This window comes from Antechinus flavipes, chromosome 4 (assembly GCF_016432865.1).
Source record: "Antechinus flavipes isolate AdamAnt ecotype Samford, QLD, Australia chromosome 4, AdamAnt_v2, whole genome shotgun sequence".
In the NCBI taxonomy this organism is placed as follows: domain Eukaryota; kingdom Metazoa; phylum Chordata; class Mammalia; order Dasyuromorphia; family Dasyuridae; genus Antechinus; species Antechinus flavipes.
Window position 1 is genome coordinate 241,406,385 of NC_067401.1, and position 19,411 is coordinate 241,425,795.

The 19,411-nt window shown below is 33.8% G+C and overlaps 1 protein-coding gene across 2 annotated transcripts in view; it reads left to right on the plus strand.

Annotated features, from left to right (window-relative positions):
• KCNQ5 (potassium voltage-gated channel subfamily Q member 5) overlaps nucleotides 1–19,411 on the plus strand; it is a 650,068-nt gene that overhangs the window by 559,320 nt on the left and 71,337 nt on the right. Inside the window, exons 7-11 of one of the 2 annotated variants that reach the window (XM_051997265.1) lie at nucleotides 120–215; nucleotides 6,369–6,463; nucleotides 10,280–10,306; nucleotides 14,778–14,834; nucleotides 19,091–19,311. In XM_051997265.1, the coding sequence (XP_051853225.1) occupies nucleotides 120–215; nucleotides 6,369–6,463; nucleotides 10,280–10,306; nucleotides 14,778–14,834; nucleotides 19,091–19,311 (496 nt within the window). The remainder of the gene's footprint in view (nucleotides 1–119; nucleotides 216–6,368; nucleotides 6,464–10,279; nucleotides 10,307–14,777; nucleotides 14,835–19,090; nucleotides 19,312–19,411) is intronic. The other variant, XM_051997266.1, reaches the window with a different exon arrangement.

Below are 19,411 nucleotides of genomic sequence, written 5' to 3' on the forward strand. Positions count from 1 at the left end.
GAGAAACAAGACCTTCAAGAATTTTATCATTAAAAAATTATTTCTTAGTTTTCTGATATTCACCTATTTTAATAGGTTCTTAAAATGTAAAAATGGTTGTGCTTTGTATTTTATTCCAGGGTATTCTTGGCTCAGGGTTTGCATTAAAAGTACAGGAACAGCACCGTCAGAAACACTTTGAGAAAAGAAGGAATCCAGCTGCCAGCCTAATTCAGGTAAATTTCAGTGTAATAGGTGGGTAGCAGAATCTGTCTCAGTTAAATACTTGTTGGGTACATTTTATAGTCTTTGTGCTTCATTGTTTTGGAGAATTGTTGTTTTGTTTAAAGGAACATGAAGCCTGAATCAAATGTATAATAACATGAAAACATCTTGGATTTGGATTTATTGGGTTCATTTTTTTCCAAGGAGCTAAATGTACATTTTCAGTGCTTCATTCATGCATCATTCAGATGAATAGGCTTGCCAATAAGGCCAAGCAGAGGGCAGTGGCTGGGTGGTTTGCTGGCTGAATTAATTTATTTTATGAATAACTTAGAAAAACAGAATTGATCATTACGTGATGGAGCAGAATATGGTACTAACCCTCATATTAAATTTTTTTTGAACCAACAGGATAGCAGCTATCTAAGGTGACAATACATTTAAAGTATAATGGTTGGAATTTCATAGTGAATTAATTTTAGCTATCATTTGGTACAACTTGAAACAAATATCCTCTTTATAAACTGACCATACATTTTTGGTTGGAAGTATGAAGAAATTCAGTGTTGGAGAAAGTGAAAAATTAAGCATGATGTTTAACTGAAACCAGTTCACAGGAGCATTGACTTTTTTAGTCAGCATTTCTTCTTATTCAGTGGCTATGAACTTGTATTCCATAGCCAACAAAATGCTTTCCCTTCTCTGCCGTCCATAGTTTACTGGCATGCCGTCTGCTATTGGACCTTGTAGAGAATTTAACACACTTTTTTTCCCCCACTCAAATTCTTTTTTCCCCTTATGACCTAATAATACACAGTAAGCTTTTGGTTATACAGGGGTTGAATATCCAACATGCAAATTTTTTCTAGATTTCTGGCTTCTCTTTCTGTCAGTTTCTTAACCACTTTGATGCTTATTGGTACCTTTGCCAGAGATTGAATGGGGAAAGAAGGAGAAAGGAAAATTTGAAACCATTCATTTTTCTTCTCTTTATTAGCTCATGGAAAGACTGTTTATATCTAATAACTGAATGGTTTTTGGTTTCTTTTTAATTTGAATTCTCCCCTCTTGCCTGTTGGCATTGAAAGCAAAGGTAAATGTAATACCCAATTAAATTAACATGAAGGCAAATTTTTACTTCATTTTTAAATTCCCAGTTTTCAAAATAAAATTGGGGAAGGGAAGAAGATATAAGTCCCCCCCTTTTCTAAGCTGGGGAAAAATTTACTTCTGAGCTCTGGGAGTCAAACAACATCTGGGGTTATGAAAAGGAGAGTTATTTACTTTGTTCGGTTTTTAAAAGTTGCCCCAGTATCCCTTAATCCTTAGGAAAGCATTGATTGGTTGTTTGGTGTGTTCAATATCATTAATGAATTCTCACTGCTACTGTCCTTTAATCTTGCTTCACTCCAAAGCATCAGTAGCTGAATTTGAAAGTGAGGCCCTTTACAGAATATTTATTACAAGGCACATTTATGATAAGAGAATAAAGGAAGAAATTTTTTTACTTGACAAGTCATTCCTCTTAAGGCCTAAAATGTTTGAGGAAAATGAATCCCAAATGAACTTTTTCATTTGATAATTTCTGCTGCTAAAGCAAATGTATAGAGGCATAGAAGTACATTGAATGCACCATAGGAGAGTCCATGAAAAAGGAAGGAACCTCTCTCCATAAGGAGCTATTTGTTTTTTAATCATTTTAGGAAAAAGACTCTATCTTGGAAACCCATGATACATTTTGTTATATGCACAATGGGAAAAGGGGAATGGCCCCAGGTGTAGGGGGTAGGGAAAGCTACAAATTAGGCATCAGGAAAGTAAAATTATCAGATTTGTAAATTATTCTTCTGCTTATCTTTCTAATGCTGATTCTAATTATTTTTTAACAAATAAGAGTATTCAATGATCTTGACTTTCTAATCAAAGTTTTGTGAAATTTATTTGGGGAGGGGAAGTAATGTGCCACCAAAAAAGGTTTTATTTCATCATTACCAATAATCAAGTCACAATCTGTTCATTTTTAAAAAGCAGTAAACTGAATTAGTTGCAGTATTAATAAAAGGGTAATTCTTCATTGTGTTCTTCATTATTTTCACTATCCAAAATTGGGGTCTACAAGCTAGTCTGCACATGTACATCTGCATAATTTATATCACGCACTACATTGGTATACTAGCTATATGTGCTGACATTTTGTTCATTTATATATTGACTAAATTCTTCTTAGACAGCAGTGTGTTGAGAATAACAAGCCCAAACCTAATCCTATTTGGTTTAAATCACAACTATTGTCTTTTTAGAGGATAATACAAACAAGAAAAATACTCAGTGCACATCCAAGAAGCAACCAACATTACTGGTACTTCAGAGCTTTCATGAAAAAATACAAAAGCACCTTAGTTTGCAACCACTGTAAATCCAGTACCTTCATATAATCCATTTAAATAAAGTTTTCATTTAAAGAAAAGCAAATAACTTATGACAAAAAGTATATCTTTCTAATGGTCTATATGTTTGCCAAAGTCTTATAATTCCTAAGTTTTTGATGAGTCATTTCAGTCCAACTCTTTTGATCCTTTTTGGGATATTCCTGGCAAAGATTGTAGAGTGGTTTGCCAACTCCTCCATTTCATTTTACAGATGAGGAAAACTGAGGCAATCAGGGCTAAGTAACTTTCCCAAGGTCATAAAGCTTAAGTGTCTAAGACGAGATTTGAATTCAGGAAGATGAATCTTCCTGACTCCAGGCTTCAGGCTCTATCCACTCCTCCGCCAATTTGCCCAATTCTTAAGTGCTATCAAAAATTCCAAAGCTTTTGAATTGGTATTTTAAAAAAAATTCTTCCCAAAGTCCCATATTAACCATGTATTCACATAGTTACTATGTAAGGTTATATATACAGTAAAACTACATTGCAATGGTCCACAAGGATCATTATCAATCTCTCCTCCTCCATAAGAAAATCCAAGTTATGCCTGACTTGTGTATATAATTATGTATTAAAATTTGAATTAGATTGTTTTTCATACAGCCCCAAGCTTATCAAATAACAAGCAACTCTACCCTGCATTGTTGATCACATAAAGTTGACCTTTGGCATATATGTGTGTTAGGATCTGTCCTAGACATTTTTTATTCCTTCTACCAAAAAATGATATGGCTGAAAAAGTTCAAATGTTTTGAATTATCAATGCATTAGTCACTTAATCATTTGTTAATGAAACTATTAGAGTTCACTTCCCAATATGTACTGGCAACTTATGATTTCTCAACTATTTATATTAGAGATAGAGTTCTTCAAATGTACTTAAGGAAAATACAAGGTTATTCTTGTGAAAAGAATAGCAGAACTATTCATTTCTTTTCTTTTAGACTAAAACTAGAGTTCCACTTAGTCCCTTTTATACTGTTTGTCTATAAAACCAATTTTTATTAACAGAGAAGATTGAAAAAGCCAGTAATTGACAATTAAGAATAGATAGGATAGAAGAGAGGTGAGAAGTTGGTGGTAAAGAAAATGTTCAGTCTTTCTAAAGTGGACCTGTTCTGCCTATTATTCTTTATGGCCTTGTGGGTAATGATTCAGTCTCTTCATATTATTGTTTGATTATGATTTGTTGTGTTGGGATCTTGAGGATAGGGAAAAGAATGGAGTTGCAAACTCATTGATGAGTGAGAATACACACAAGCTTTGACATCCAAATACAGATATTTATGGAAATGATTTTAAATAAGTGGCCATTTCCAATATGACCACAGTGGGAAAATTTGTTGAGTTTACTCCATAAAAAACAAAAGTTATTTCAAAAAAAAAAAAAATCCATGGTTTGTCATACGATTACCTTAAATTGAATTGTAGATAATTGTGCAATTTAATATCTAGACAGCCGAGTGGCAGAGTGGATAGAGTACTGACCATGGATTCAGGAAGACTCATCTTACTGAGTTCCATTCCAGTCTCAGATACTTATTAGCTGTGTGACCCTGGGCAATTCATTTAATGCTATTTATCTCAGTTTCCTCATTTGCAAAGTTAGCTGGAGACGGAAATGACAAACCCACTCTTTGTATCTTTGACAAGAAAGATCCAAGTGAGGTCACAAGTTAGAAACAAATAAAACGAATCAACAACTATAATTTAATATTTTTTTTAAAAAAAGGTAATCTTTAGGAAGCTGAGATTTCTCATGTAAATTAGATGCCCAATATCTACTCATATATACTTCAGCACTTTTGTTCTAGATTTTTTGGGTGCACCCTCTCCTGTTAACTCATCAATGAACCCCTCCATCAGGCACCTACTATATACAAGGCACTATGCTAGGCACTGTGGATACAAATACAAAGAAAGAAACAATCTTGATCAATTTATAATCTAATGAAAATTCCATCCTAGGCACTCTCTTTTCCCATAAGGAGATTACTACTCTGCCATTCAGATTTCAAATCTCTCAGTTGTTAGAAAAACAACATGATATAGTGGAAAGAATGTTGGATTTGGATCAGAGATCCAAGGTTCAAAATCCCAGTTCTGGCTCTTGCTACCTATGTAAACCTGGGTATGACGTTTAATCTTTGGAATTCAGTTTCTAAATCTATTTTCCTAAACTTCCATGCCTGATTTGTGATCTATTTCTTTAATTCATCACGTATTTCTATTTTCTGATCAGAAAATCTGTAGCAAACTCCCACTACAATAATTCTCCTCTCTTGCCCCCAAATACTCTCCACCAAAGATCTACCATGCCAACACATTCATATAATGAATCCAATAAAATCCATTGCCATCTATCACTCTGATTCCTGAATTTCCTCACATAAGAATGTCTTTTTGATAAACCCTTTTTGTTCAACCTGAATTAAGTTTCTCCTGTTGATACATTTCAACACAAGTCATGCCTTACCAAGTCATGTTCCCACTAAAGTAGTTTAGTTCCTTGGATTAAAATATCCAATTCATTTATTATCCATAGTTCATGTATTTTTATATAATCATTTCTAGAATATTTTTCCTATGGATTACTCAGAATTATTGTTCTTTGAATAGCATATTGGTGGTTTTTTCTAATCATGAATGAAATGAGCCTAAGTAAAGGCCTGATCTGTTTAAATGAACTTGTCATTTAAAGTAAAATAGTTTCGACATATTGGTTGCAACAGCATACTTTGCTCCAGAAATTTGAGTTAATAGTTTGTCATGATAATGTGCTCAGGTCAAATACATAGCAAGAATGCTCATTAAATGTCCCTAGAAAGTAGTTTTTAATGGATAATTTTTCTAGATATTACTGTATTTCTTGCACCATCACCTAGTTAAAGAAAAAAACTGAACCTGTCATTTGAATATTTTGTCTAGATAACAAATATATTTGGGGTGATAGATTTTTTTTTTTAATTTTCCATCAAGCTCCGCTATTGTGTAGACAGAATCAAGAGCCAGTCCTGGACTTCCAACTTTTCAGCATTCCCAAGTTGTACTTGGAGAATCTTATCTTTTCCCCTGCTCTAATTTTGGTCTTGGTTTGGATTATCACTATTTCTTTACATCTTTAGCTTCAAAATAATTGTGTAAGTTCCACCTCAGGAAATTTCATAAATTGAAATCATTTACCACTCCTGTCTATTTACTAATTAGATTTGAAACTATTTAAAAGCTATTTGCAGCTGTCTAATTGATCTTTAATTAAAGGATTCAAGATGACTGTCTTTTCCTATATCATATTTTGGTTTTCAAAGATTTTCCTACAAGTTTTCCTGGTATAGTTTCCTAAGCTAATAAAACAAGCCATACCCTTGGTTTAGGCCAAATTAATTTTTTTCCATAAACAAGTACTAATTTATTTAATATCATTCTATGTTGGTTTTCTTGTGCTTTTCTATTCTTTCCTGATACCAGGCTGCTTGGTGAATTTATTTGACTGACTTCAGAGGAACAAGCCTAGCAACCACCTCACCATATTATAAAAGTATTCTTCCATCCCTCAGGCATGTATCAGGACTATGAATGATAAGGACAGAAATCCTTTAACGTGTATTGTTTTACTAATCAGCTTTTCCATTTTTGTTCTGTCTCCTGCTCCCTCTGCCTTGTTTTGTTTTTTTTTTTTTATTCTTTTCCTTTTTTTCTTTTTTCTTTTTTTTTTATCATGTATCCGGCCCATAGTGTGTATGGCGTAGTTATGCAGCTGATGAGAAATCAGTTTCCATTGCTACCTGGAAGCCTCATTTGAAGGCCTTGCATACCTGCAGTCCTACCAAGTAGGTACCTGTCTGAGAGTCAGTGGTGTGCTCTATGTCTGTTCCAGCCTGTTTTTGTTTTTATTTTTGGGTTTTTGTTTTGTTGTTATTGTTGTTGGTTTTGTTTTATTTTGTTTTGTTTTTAATGAGCATTAATGTTTGGCTTAAGTAATTCTGTGTATCTCTTTGGGAGTTTCAAATCTGGCTTGTTAGCAACTTGAACTCCAGATTTAATGTACCTGATAAAACCCATTGCCATCTATCAATGATGCTAAGTAAATAGATTAGGAGGACAATGTTCAGAGTCTCACAATCTTATATTCTTTACTCACCGAAATCATCAATGATACCAATCCTTTGTTAATGTTCATCAAAGATGTTAATAATCATAGGCAAATGAATAAGTATGTTGTTTGTTTTGCTAATTCTTTGAATGTTGGCATGAAGAATAGTGCACAAACAACTTTTAAAGGTAAATTACTTCCATGAATTTTAATGATTTCTAGAAAAAACTTTGTAGAGAATTCAATTTGTACATAATATTAAGAAATCAAGACTAAAATCTATATATGTGTATAGACTCAGATATATACTTATGCACAGAACACTTCTACTATTCCATCCTAGTCCTTCAATACCTCTATCCATAATAACTGCAATAACCTGAGGGCAAGTAAAAAGATTTCAAAAAACCCTCTTTTCTATATTCTATATATTAATTCTTAATCCCTCTCAATAGACAAGTGATTTAAATTTACCCATTTAAATCTGAAAGTTCCATTAAGAGTAAATATCATCTGTATATTATGATTTAAAGAAACAACATTCTTAACTTTCATTTTGAAATCAAACTAACATAATTGTTGAAGCAAATAAACAAATAGGACAGACTTAACTTGATTATATTGTGAGACTGAAGAATTTCTCTGTCAGCTTAAAAATTTACTACTTTGTTATCATTAGCAATCAAAAATGTCAAGATAATATGATGCTGTCAAAGACCTCAGCAAAAAAAATTACAGGACTCATTCTAAGGTATAGAGCCTGACAAATGGCTATTGATAAATTGAGTCAATCATCAATTAAACTATTTAAGCAGTTAATGGAGCGGACAACCAATAAATATTTCTTGAATTGACTGGGGTTTTATCTGGTTTGGTTGAAATGGGTTGTGTCTGTCCTTTAACTGTTTAAATATTGTGACTTTTGCTTTTCCCATTTAGGACATTAAAACATCTTCTCTTCTAACCTCAAACTAACCCTGACTTTGATCTTTATGATCAAGTAAAATTGATTTAATGTCCTAACTACTACAGGCAGGGTTCTATTCCTGAATGGGAAAACTTCCCTTTTTTGCTGATTCCAGAGGAACCTTACTTCCTCAGATGATAAGTAAGGAGACTTTGTAAATTTAGGCTTTATCCATTTCATTTGTCTGGGTCCAAGGTTTTTATCTACAAAATTTGGAAGTTATCCAAGATGATTCTAAAAATGATTGCTTCAAGATACTATGAAAAAAATGCTGAACTTCAGTCAGAGGACTTGAATTTAAACCTGGCTTTGCTAATGTGACTTTGAGCAAGTCACAATTCCTCTGGGCTTCAGTTTTCTCATTTATAATGATCTCTAAGACCCCTAACAGCTTTAGAGTTATTATTCTATGATTCTTTATATCTCTCAGATTCTGTGATTCTGTATGCCACTGTTTAGAACAATGTCAGCACCGAGGACAGTTCTAAAGACACCAGATTTCAGAAATAGACCTATCTAAAGTCCCACTTTAAAGATAATTGATGGATACACGTTAACTGAATACTTTTTTCCTGGGTAAAACATATAAACCATAAGCATTTACTTTATTGAGGACTAGGCCTTAGGGAAAGGCTTCAGACCATTGTAGTTATAAGAAGCTGTGACATTTTAGGAAAAGAACATAGCAAATTGCCAGTGATTCCTCAGGGTATGAATCTTGGAAGAGGAAAAAATAAGTAGAATTTGGAAGCATTTTGTATTTCTAAACCTCTTGAGGGAACTTATGCAAACAAGTGTTTGCTACATGAATTTAAACAGAGAAGGGTAGAAGGAAAGCCAAAAAAACTGAATTTTAAAGTGATAAAAATAAAGTAGTTTATTATCACATGAGATTATTCAGCATCCCCCAAGCAATTTTAGAAAAGTCATTTTGGAATGTGGAAAAACTTATTTTTATAAACAGGGAATATCATGTGCATATATTGTCATTTTACTTGAATAATCTCCCATTACCTCCTCACCTCCTATGTTTTTTTTTTTTCAAACAGGGTTGGAGGAGAGTAGAAAGAATTACATAAATATCTAAATAATGGTCTGCCACTTCTTATGTCTTTTATCAATTATTGATAGTTTCACTTTCATTTACTTAATAAATGAGTTTTTACAAAGCAGTCAGTGTCACAATTAACTGGATTTTCTATTTCATAGAATCATAGATTTCCCTATGGTTATAAAATTCAACCCCCTCATTCTACAGATGAAGAAACTGAGACTCAGAGAAGTTAAGTAGCTTGCCCAGAGTCACAAAATCAGTAAAGTGTCTGAGATGGAATTTGAACCAGACCTTCTGGATTCAAATCCACTGCCTTATCTCCACCATCAACAAGTTTCATTTCCTAAAAGACTGATTTAATAGAGTTTATATTTCAGATAAATATAATTCAAAAATAGTTGAAAGAGGCATTTACACTTAGAATTTCCTTTTTTTTCAAATCTCTAATTGGGAATGTAATATCTTAAGAGATAAATTAGGCAGTTCAGCTCACTGCTAATGCTCTTCATGGGTTTGCAGAAGCAGTGGGGTACCTATAGACACCCAGGGAAAGTAGAATGGAAGAAGAGACAAAGAGGAAAGAGGCTGAGAAGCAACTGGTAGGGTTAGAAGAGTAAGTGATGTCCCTTCCAAAACCTTGGATTTAATTTAATACTGTGCTGATTCCTCATATAAAAGTCTCATCTTATTGCCACTTGAAAGAGAGTTGAGATTGAGAGTGGGTATGAAGGTGGAAGTTTTGCAAACAAAATGCTTCTCTTTGTCCTTAAAACAAGTGAGAAAGAATATTCAGAAAGAAGTAAAATGCAAGTGAAAAGTTTACAGTCAGAAACATTCAAGTGATTTTTAAAAACGACATTAACTCTCAAAGACCACTAGAACACCTTTTGGTACCACTAATGTGGTACTTTCTCATTGCATTTTTCTACAGCTAAACTTATTACTGGAAAATATTCAAGTACTACTCAATCATAGCCTGGGAGAATTCCTGTAGATTTCCAAAGCACCTAATTTATTCCTGGCGAATGGTTTACACAGTGAGAAAAGCTGGTTCAGTCAGAGACTCCACTACAGAAGCACATTCACACATTAATGAGTCCAGATAAAGAATAGAACAGAAGAACTAAAATAAATCAGGCTATATCTGTGGCATTAGAATCCTTTTAAATGCCTTTGCTTATTCCATCAGAATAAACCCATATTTATTATTACAGCTAACTTTGCTTAATGAGAGGTCTATAATTTGCTGTATTTTGCACACAATGTGATTGTTAAATTAGTGTTTGACTGACAGTCTGCAGCTCAAAATGTGTGTGTATGTGTGTGTATGTGTATTTTAAAGTTGCCGTTGTCATTATTTTCAGGGATATTACATTTATGAAACTTGCTTAAATATTTCTTCCATAAAAGTTTTATTTTAAATGTTTGCTTTTTCTGATTCCCAATTTAGCATGTATCAAATGTAAAATCATTTAAATGTATTATTGACTAACATCATCTTGTTTCTCTTCCATCTGCATTCATAACTGAAGGAAAGACCAAGGGGAAACATCCAGCAGGTTTGTGATTTCTCTTTTGCTAAATGTTTGTTTATATAAGCCAGGCATCTGGTGGATATTTTAGATGGGTTTCTTCTGGGTAAAATCGATCAACAAATACAAAATGATTAAAAGTGACCTTTCCCAAGACAGTTTGAAAATGTTTCATCGATCACTCACCTGCTGTCTTATACACTCCATTGAGCAAAGACTATTCTAAGGGGGTAAAGGGAAAGAGAAACAACTGTTTGTAACTCCTTACTACCCCACTAGGCAAAAATCATGCCAAAAAATTCAAATATAGTCATCTAAAAGGCAAATACTTGTTTTCAAGAGCCATGAACATGGAGAGCTTAACAAGTGGGCAAAACAGGTAGCTACCTAAGAGAATGATTTTGAAGGACTCATCCATAGAAGTCATTCCTTTGAATTAAGGCCCCAGCTCCAAGAGTCTCTTAAATGCAGTTATGTTATCAGGAAAGGGAACAAATTATCTCATTATCAGCCATTAACATCTTAGCTTAGAGTAATTTATTAGATTAGGTAAAAGCTTCATACTATTTTGAATCTATGAAGTGCTTGACAAATGAAGGTTTTTGTTTTTTTTTAATTCATGCATTCATAAACCCTGTGGGGAAGGAAGATGGGACAGATAAGGTTTGGTAGAGATGAGGAGCTCTAGAATATTATGGAGTTCCAGGCATGTAGTAACCAGGAAGGAATAAGCTGACAGAGGCACTTCATTAAGAGTAGCAAACACAAATAAAAATAAAGGGGGATGGCTAGAAGTAGATGAAAAGTGCTGAAAACAAACCTATTATGCTTACTTCTTTGACCACAGTCAGTCCTGGGTCAAAAGCTTTTAAAACCAGACAGAGTCTCACAACATGAGTTTACTATGCTAGTAACTGATCCTTAACTTTTTATATTAGAAACCTGATTTTTCCTATTCATTCAGGACTACTAAGGGGCTCAGGGAATCATCTGCTCATGGCTAACAAATCCACTAGAGACTTGCTTAATTATTCAGACTGTCAATTAACTGATCTATAAGGAGGCTATAGCTGAAAGACAAAAATAACCATTATTGGTTGTTTACCCAAGGGATTCCCTTCTAAGGTAATGGTCCAATTGTAGAAACCAAATCAAAAAATTGTTTGTCATAAAATCAAACAAAAAACAGATATCCTTAAGGGATCTTTAAGGGATTCCCTTATAATTCCCTTTGTTTTCACTCAAGAGATATTTTTATCCAGAAAAATAGATCTGACATTAAAATCAGGACACATTCTCTTTGGGGCATTTTTTTTTCCAGAAACCCTGAAAAAATGATGATTCTGATTCTAATTTTTTTAGATTCTATGTTGACCACTACCCTTCTGTTATGTTATTTTAATCAGGCTACAGTTTATTTTATATTAGTGACATTTTCATTTCTTAATAGAGAAAGACACTTCAATGGACCGTGCTTTTAGAAAAAGTGGAGGGTTTTATCCCATTCACAAATTTTACACAAATTTGTGAAATACCATTTCACAAAATATACTCTCATTTTGATGCATCCACATTCTTCTTTACTAATTCTATTCCTAAGGTATACTTAAACAGTGTTGGTTCTCCCAAAATATAATAATGTTGCACAGGTACACGAATAAGGATGTATAATCTACATTGCTCCCTCCACCTAAGAAGTATCTTATAAAAATAATTAATATTTATGCATATCCTACGTTTATAAAATCCTTTACGTGCATTATCATGTTTAAATCCTATAGCAAACATGCAAGATGAATTTTTGAGGTATCTTCACTTTATTGAGAAGGAAAATTAAATTAAAAAAAAAGGCAGATGAAAATTATCATCTTGAGATATATGATAAATTGATCCCTTAACCAAGCTAAACATGCAGAGAAGGATAGGATTTCATGAGAATTTTCACTGGGTAGATTGATAGTCTAGGCTTTAAGAATATTGTGTCTGCAAACAAACTAAATCTGTTTAAAGGTAGTTCAGCATTTAGGAATATTGGCCCTGGCTTTAGACAAAAAATTTGTTAATTTGTCTTATCCTGTTTTTAGAGTTCATCAAAACCAAATTCTCACAAGCTTAAATGTTTCCCACACGCTTTTTAATAGTTTTATTTTTAGTTTATTGTGGTTATCTACCACAAGTACAGGCCAAATTCATATTAGGAGACTCAGAGGATTTTTTCAAAGAGTATTAGTATTTCAGTTCTTTGCAGATGGGTTTAACAATCCACTGTCACTCAGATATGTATGTCTATTTGTAAAGACTTCAATGGGCTATGAATAATGTATAAAGATATTTTATTTTATGCTTAGTCATAATAAATAAATATTTTCTCCATATCATTCATTATTATGACAATGTTTAAACAAAGTTCATGGTAGATATTTATCAAGTAAGGGAGAATAGTACTGGAGAAACCCAATATGGTGATGATTCTATACAATTATGAGGGATACAGGGAGAAATTTAAGCAATGTAAAAATAAAATATGGAAATAAAAAATTATTTTAAAAATTTACAATAGAACTCCCAAATAAAGAGAAAGATGGCATTAACTCTAGTAAGAAAAAAATCATGACCTTTTAATCGGGTCGACTGAACTAGGATGAACACAACATTATCTATCTGCTAATCTGGAATATTTTTGGTTACATGGCCTATTATGACTCATTTCCTACAATACTCCCCTGAGCCTGCCCTACCTACCTATAAAATAAAGGCAATGTTAGCATTACTCACTCAATCATTTGTTTTCCCAACCACTTCATGTACTTCCCGCTGCCCTCCCACAGGTAGCCTACTTATTGTCACATAAGTGGAGAATGTTGTTCATGTCAATACTTTTAAATGGAATTATTTAGAGATAAGAAGATGTTCTAATTTTTCCATATATGGACATTCATAAAGACAGCTGTTGGCCATGAATTAAACTTGTATTTGAATGAACCATGATTCCTATTTTATCCAACTCGTGATTTTTCAGAGGTTGATTATCCAATTATCCTGATATTTAGGACCTTTGCTTCAGTTTCTCCCTCATATAGCCTATCTTTTGTCCTTGTTCCCCAACTGTTACTCCTTTCAACAAGTGGAGTAGAGAAAGAACATGAAGCTCAGAGTCATTAGTTTTGCTGCTTGCTACCACCTTATTTTCACTAGCTAGGAAATGAAGCCATATGTATTGTTATTAATTAAACTAAGCTTTGTAGTTTAGTTGTGGATTTCAGTGTCCTAGCTTATCCCATTCTCTATTATCAAATGAAGGCTAAATGTCTTCATTTTGTAGTAGGCTTCAAAATAAAGCTTTCAAAGTATGGATAAGGTATTATGTTAAATTCAAGATTTCTATCTTTTGAACCTTTCAACTGTAGTTATCAGAAGCTGAGTATTTATGAGAATGGTCATAAAAAGAAACATTTTAAAATTTTAAACAGAAATTATATTCTGTTTTAGTGAAAGCGTGTGTTGTGATATGTTTAAGTGCCTTTTCTGAAGCATGATTTTTTTGGTGGTTGTGTATAGATCTTAGTGGGGGGGAGGGGAAGTCTGTTGTCTTGGGACATTTTCAAAAATTGCCAAATGTCTGCTACCTTAGATTTCTCCTACTCATATCTTCTATTCATCACTTTCTATTTCTTCTAACTGTTGTTTTGGATTATTTGCATGTGATATGAATCCTACTAAATAAGACCTGTCTCTAATTCATATTTAGTCAAAATGTGTCTTTATTGGCAAAATGTTCATTTGCTTCAAGAACATCATTTTTGCTTCCAGTTCTCTTCTAGTCAGGAAGAGAATTTGGTTCTTTTTTACATGCATATATTGCATTACAATATTATTTTTAAAAATCCATTTTTTCTGTATAATAAGGAGTAGTAAATCATTTTCCACTGTCTGGTCATTTTTAACATAGACACTCCTATACAAAAGGATCAAAAGGATGTATCCTAATCATAATTGGTTGCATCCAGATACTATCTGGAAATAGAAAAACTACAAGTCCACTTTTTAAAAATTCAAACCACAAATATTAGTGCAATTACTGTGATCTTCAATATGTTTCTATAATTGTTTGTTGAAAAGAAATTTTAATACATATATGCTAATAAAAGTGCTAAAGTAATATTTATAAATAGTTCCATAAAAAGTAATGATCATTTTCATTTGAAATGGAAGTTGATATGTGCACCTACCAAATCTTATTGTGGTAATTATTCTCTCACATCTCTTTCCCCTTTCCCTCCTCCCCAACCTAATTGGAAATGGCCTTGAATTCCTTTCATGTAATAGAATTGAAAAAGTATTGTTTGTTGCTTCTATGGTTTCTGCATTCACAGGAGAATTACAAATGAATGAAGCAGGAACCTGATTTGCTTTGATTTGTAGAAGAAAAAAACACCTAAGCCCTTTCCTAGTAGTGAAATGCTTAGTAATGTGATCCTCTATTTCCCCTCACTCCTAGTAAGCTCTGTAGTAATAAACAGAAGCTCTTCAAGATGTACACCTCTCGGAAACATAGGTATCCAGCATCCTGTCTATTGACATGATCTTTGAGAATGCCAACTAACATCAGGTGCATGATTAGTTTATACTCCCTCTCCCTCCTTAGAGCTTTACAGATCCTGACATCTAGGGACTCTCTCTTGATTGGGGGTTTTTCAAGCTGCTTGTAATTTTCCTTGTTGCCTGTTGCCTGTCATGATATATCTACTACAGAGGCAATTGAGTGATGACCATCAGTGTTATCTCTCAATCCCCTGGCACATCCATCTTGTTGGAAAATTGTTCCAGCTGCACTGGATGTAAAAAAGCTGAGTTCAACTCAGTTGTGTCCAAAGTGGGAACTTATAGATATTTAATCATATGAAAGGCTCAACTAATCATTGCATATTCATCTATTTCATCCTAAACCCAAATGACTTACTGGAATAGTGATGGCAGTATTATGATGCTGCAGCCACATTCCCTTGTAGGAAATCTTTGGAATATACTGCATGCTGGGCTGTATCAATACCCTACACTTATTTCTGGATGCTGTTGAGGAGAGGATTCCCTTAGCTCCAGCTTGTGTAGGCTTGGAGGTGTGAGGGTATGTGTTTAGTCAGAACAGAGCTTTGATTCAGTTGGATTCTGATGCCTTCTTGATTCCCTTTCCCCAAAGTGAATTTTCAGCTTATTGGTTTTTTGGGAATAATCCAGAAATTTTTACCTTAAAATACTGGCACACAAATACTCTTGGGGGAGGGGAAGGGAGTAACATGGAAAGGATGAAAGATTCTTGATCATTTTTATCACAGATTAAAAAATAATAAAAGTGAATTCTTTAACTTAACCAGTAGAAAATATGAATCTTAATCAGTGTACTTTTCAATAATAGCTCCCTAATCAGCATAATAGCTGCCTAATCAAGAAGTTCTATTAATTTCCAATGAGGAAAGAAGTAGATAGATTAATAAAAGCAATAAGTGGGAACAAGACCAAATTGTGCCTTCTAAAACAAGGGTCCTTAATCTTTTTTTTTTGTCAGATCCTCTTTTGGTAGTCTGATTAATGGCCCCTTTTCTGAATAATGTTTTTAAATATGTAAAATACTCAGGATGACAAAGGAAAGCAATTATACTGAAATATAGGTATCAAAATGTTAAAAAATAATAATAATATTTAAGCCAAGTTCAGATACCAGTTTAAGCACCCGTTCTCTAAAGGAAAATTTTGTTTGTTATGAGATTAAAATTTGACTTTTTACTGAACTTTAATATATATTATGGAAAAGAAAAAGAAAACAGTGGGTCTTTTGAAATTTAGTATTCTTGACAGTTTCAATATTGTTGAATTTGTTTCTAAATAATTTCTTGGAGAATATGGAATTTGTGTTCATGTTGGACCTTGGTAAATAGCTAGTGAGTGTGCAAAAAAAGGTCATAAAGCTGAGTACGTGGAAACATATCCATCACCCTCATCATTATTCCATTTGGTTGCCAGGATTCAGCAAATGAAATAATATTCCACTCAAATGTGACCCATTTTTCTCTGTTTTATAGTTAATGTTGAAGCCTGTTTTCACAATGGCTCATTTTTAAAATAGTCATTTCTTGTCTTATGAAAATCTGAGTTGATTCAATGAAATCAATAATTTTTACTGTTTATTTTTACTTTGCAGCTGCCAAAATAAGAAACAAAACAAATAAGATTCTTGATTTGCCTCTTTTTATCAGTTTCTACTCATTTAATTAGTACAAGAAAAAGAGAGGTCTAGTAAGGGACATAAGTAGGGACTATGAGCTCACATTTACATAGGAAATTCCCTGGTAAAGAAATTCCCTCTCTATTAATTCAGGTTGACACCTTCTCTGCCATTTATAGAGCTGCCTAGAGCACTGAGAGGCTAAATGATTTGTACAGCCAGGCAACTAATTTGTATCATTAAAAGTATGTGAACCATCTTCCTGGTGTCAAGGCTGCCCCTCCCTTCTTTACTTCTTGCTGCTTCTTCCATTCATTTAATAAGTACTAGAAAGAGACAAAGTTAGAAAGCTTGAGAAAAATCACTTTACTTCATCTAAAGCCAAATTTCAATAATAACCATTATTGACTAGTTAATAGTTAATTTTGTATCTATAAAGCTAGAAAAGTTAATGGGATTAAGTAAAAAAGAGAATATATGTAATGATAGTTATATATCATTGGAGTCATTCATTAATCTTGATGTCTTAAGACATCAAAGCTAATGTAAGCTTCTTGGACTAATTATAAGTGATTAAACACATATTCAGATATAAAAAGGTGATTTGAACTGGAGAACAATAAACCTGAAACAATAAATCTTTTTCCTAGATAAAAAAGTGAGTTGAAGGTCAGATTTTATTTACCAGGATTTGTTAGCATCTTGTGTGAGGAGTAAGTGGCATTTTTAGCCCTTCAATGTTATGGGTTGTTTTGGGGGTTTTTTAACAACTATTGGTGACTTTCATAGAGTAGAATGAGAATATAAAAATGTAAGTGTTTTAGGTTAGTTGTTTTTTCATAAGATAATCTGCCACCTAATAAATGTGGTGAAATCTTACCTACAGTGAAACCTTGTTACTGATGTGATTGTTTTAAAGAATTCTTGAAACAGTCCCCTTTTATAAAGCTGCCCAGCATGTTCTTTGCATGTGTCTCCCACTCCTATTCCTACTTCAACCATTCATGCTAGACTCAGCCATGTTTGTATTCCAAATGAAGAGCAGTCAAATGCATGGTCAACCTGTCGATTGTTCTCCAGAATTTCATGACCTCAGGAGTTCATGGTTTGATTTGTTTTCATACTGTATAAGCACACATAAAATGTTGTGTCTCCTTAAAGTATCATCTGTTAAGCAATTAGGCATGGAAAAAAAATATGTTAATGTTTCTCGTTAGCTACAAAATACATCCACTAAACACATTTGCTGTTGGCATGCTGCAGTTTGGGACAATGGACCTTGCGGTAAGTGGAAAAGACAAGGCTTCCACTTCATGAATAGTTGGACAACCCTTGTCAATAAAAATGCCTCTTTTCCCCCACCCATCTTCATACTTCCCAAAGGCTGTGACACAGCAGCCTCCCCTTAGACCCAATGAAATGATTTCAGACTCATGGAATTGCCAGAAACTTTTCCTTGAGCCTTCAACCCCATTATTCTATAAAGCCAATACATAAATTTGTACATCTCCGATACAGTTCATTGTGTGTTACCCTCCTATGAATGCTTCTGGCTATTTTCTGGGTGCAACACTGAAGCAAACCAAGCAGATTCACAATACTCATAGGGCACCAACACAAACATCCAGGGCAAAGCAAAAATGGCAAAAAAGGCAAAAATGACTCACATGTATACAAATGAACACCGACAGAGTCACCAACCTGCAAGCACATGGAGGAGGAGAAATACCTTACCTGCAGATGCATGTGACGTCCTGTGTCTGATATTTTTAAAGTACAAGTTGTATCAGTCACCAATAATGCAAACCTAGCTGGCATTTGAGAACCTGGCTGCCCTGCCAGGAATAATTTACAAGCTGCCACAGCAAATCAATAACCTGTTTAACAGCAGGAAATTGTGTTAGTGAACATGGAACATAACATCGCGTTTCTGTTAATCGGTCATCATACTCATTACATCTCAGAGCTGTTCTCTAAGGCCTGTTGTCTGTCTTACATAAATGAATGTCAGCCTAAAGGAAATGTGATGTGTGGAGTGTTGTTTGTCTGACAATATGTATGCAGTATTGCCAGCTGTCATGAAAATGCATGCATCCCTCAATATCATAACCTTGCCCGCAAAATAAGCAGCATGTGGAAAATATATATGTATATCAATAACTGTCTTCCCTGTTTTCCTGTAGAAATGATTAGAAATGCACTGAATCCAGCTCTGAACAGGAAGTAAATACAAAAACTCTCTAAAGTTAAAACTATCAGGAAAACCACCTGCTTGTCTTCTAAAAACTTAGTTGACTTGTAGTTGTCTTTCATTGGATTTTCTCCAAATTGCTGTGCTTTGTTTTAATCCTTTCTACAGTTACTCTAAGAGGGACTACCTATAAAATGTAAATGATTTCAAAGGCGTGCAATCACACAGATTGGAAAGGCTTCCTTTTTTAGGATGGGGGAGGGAGGGAATCAGTTTTTCTTTTTGGAATTGCTGTACTGCCTAAGATATGCACTGCATACAGGTGACTCATATTATTTTTCCAAGTAAAGATGAAGAAATATATCAAGTTATAATAAAACTCCCCATCTGTTTCTCACAGCCAGAAGCTAAGTTTTAAAGAACGGGTGCGAATGGCTAGCCCAAGAGGTCAGAGTATCAAGAGCAGACAAGCATCAGTGGGAGACCGCCGATCTCCAAGCACGGACATCACAGCTGAGAGTAGCCCAACCAAAGTGCAGAAAAGCTGGAGTTTCAATGACCGAACTCGCTTCCGACCTTCCCTACGTCTCAAAAGTTCTCAGCCAAAGCCAGTAATAGATGGTGAGTTGTTTTTTTTTTTTTCAATTTGTATTTGATATGTGGTGTTAGATCATATTAAAGTAAGTATTCTTCCTCAGGATTGCTTTTAAAAAGGAGGAAA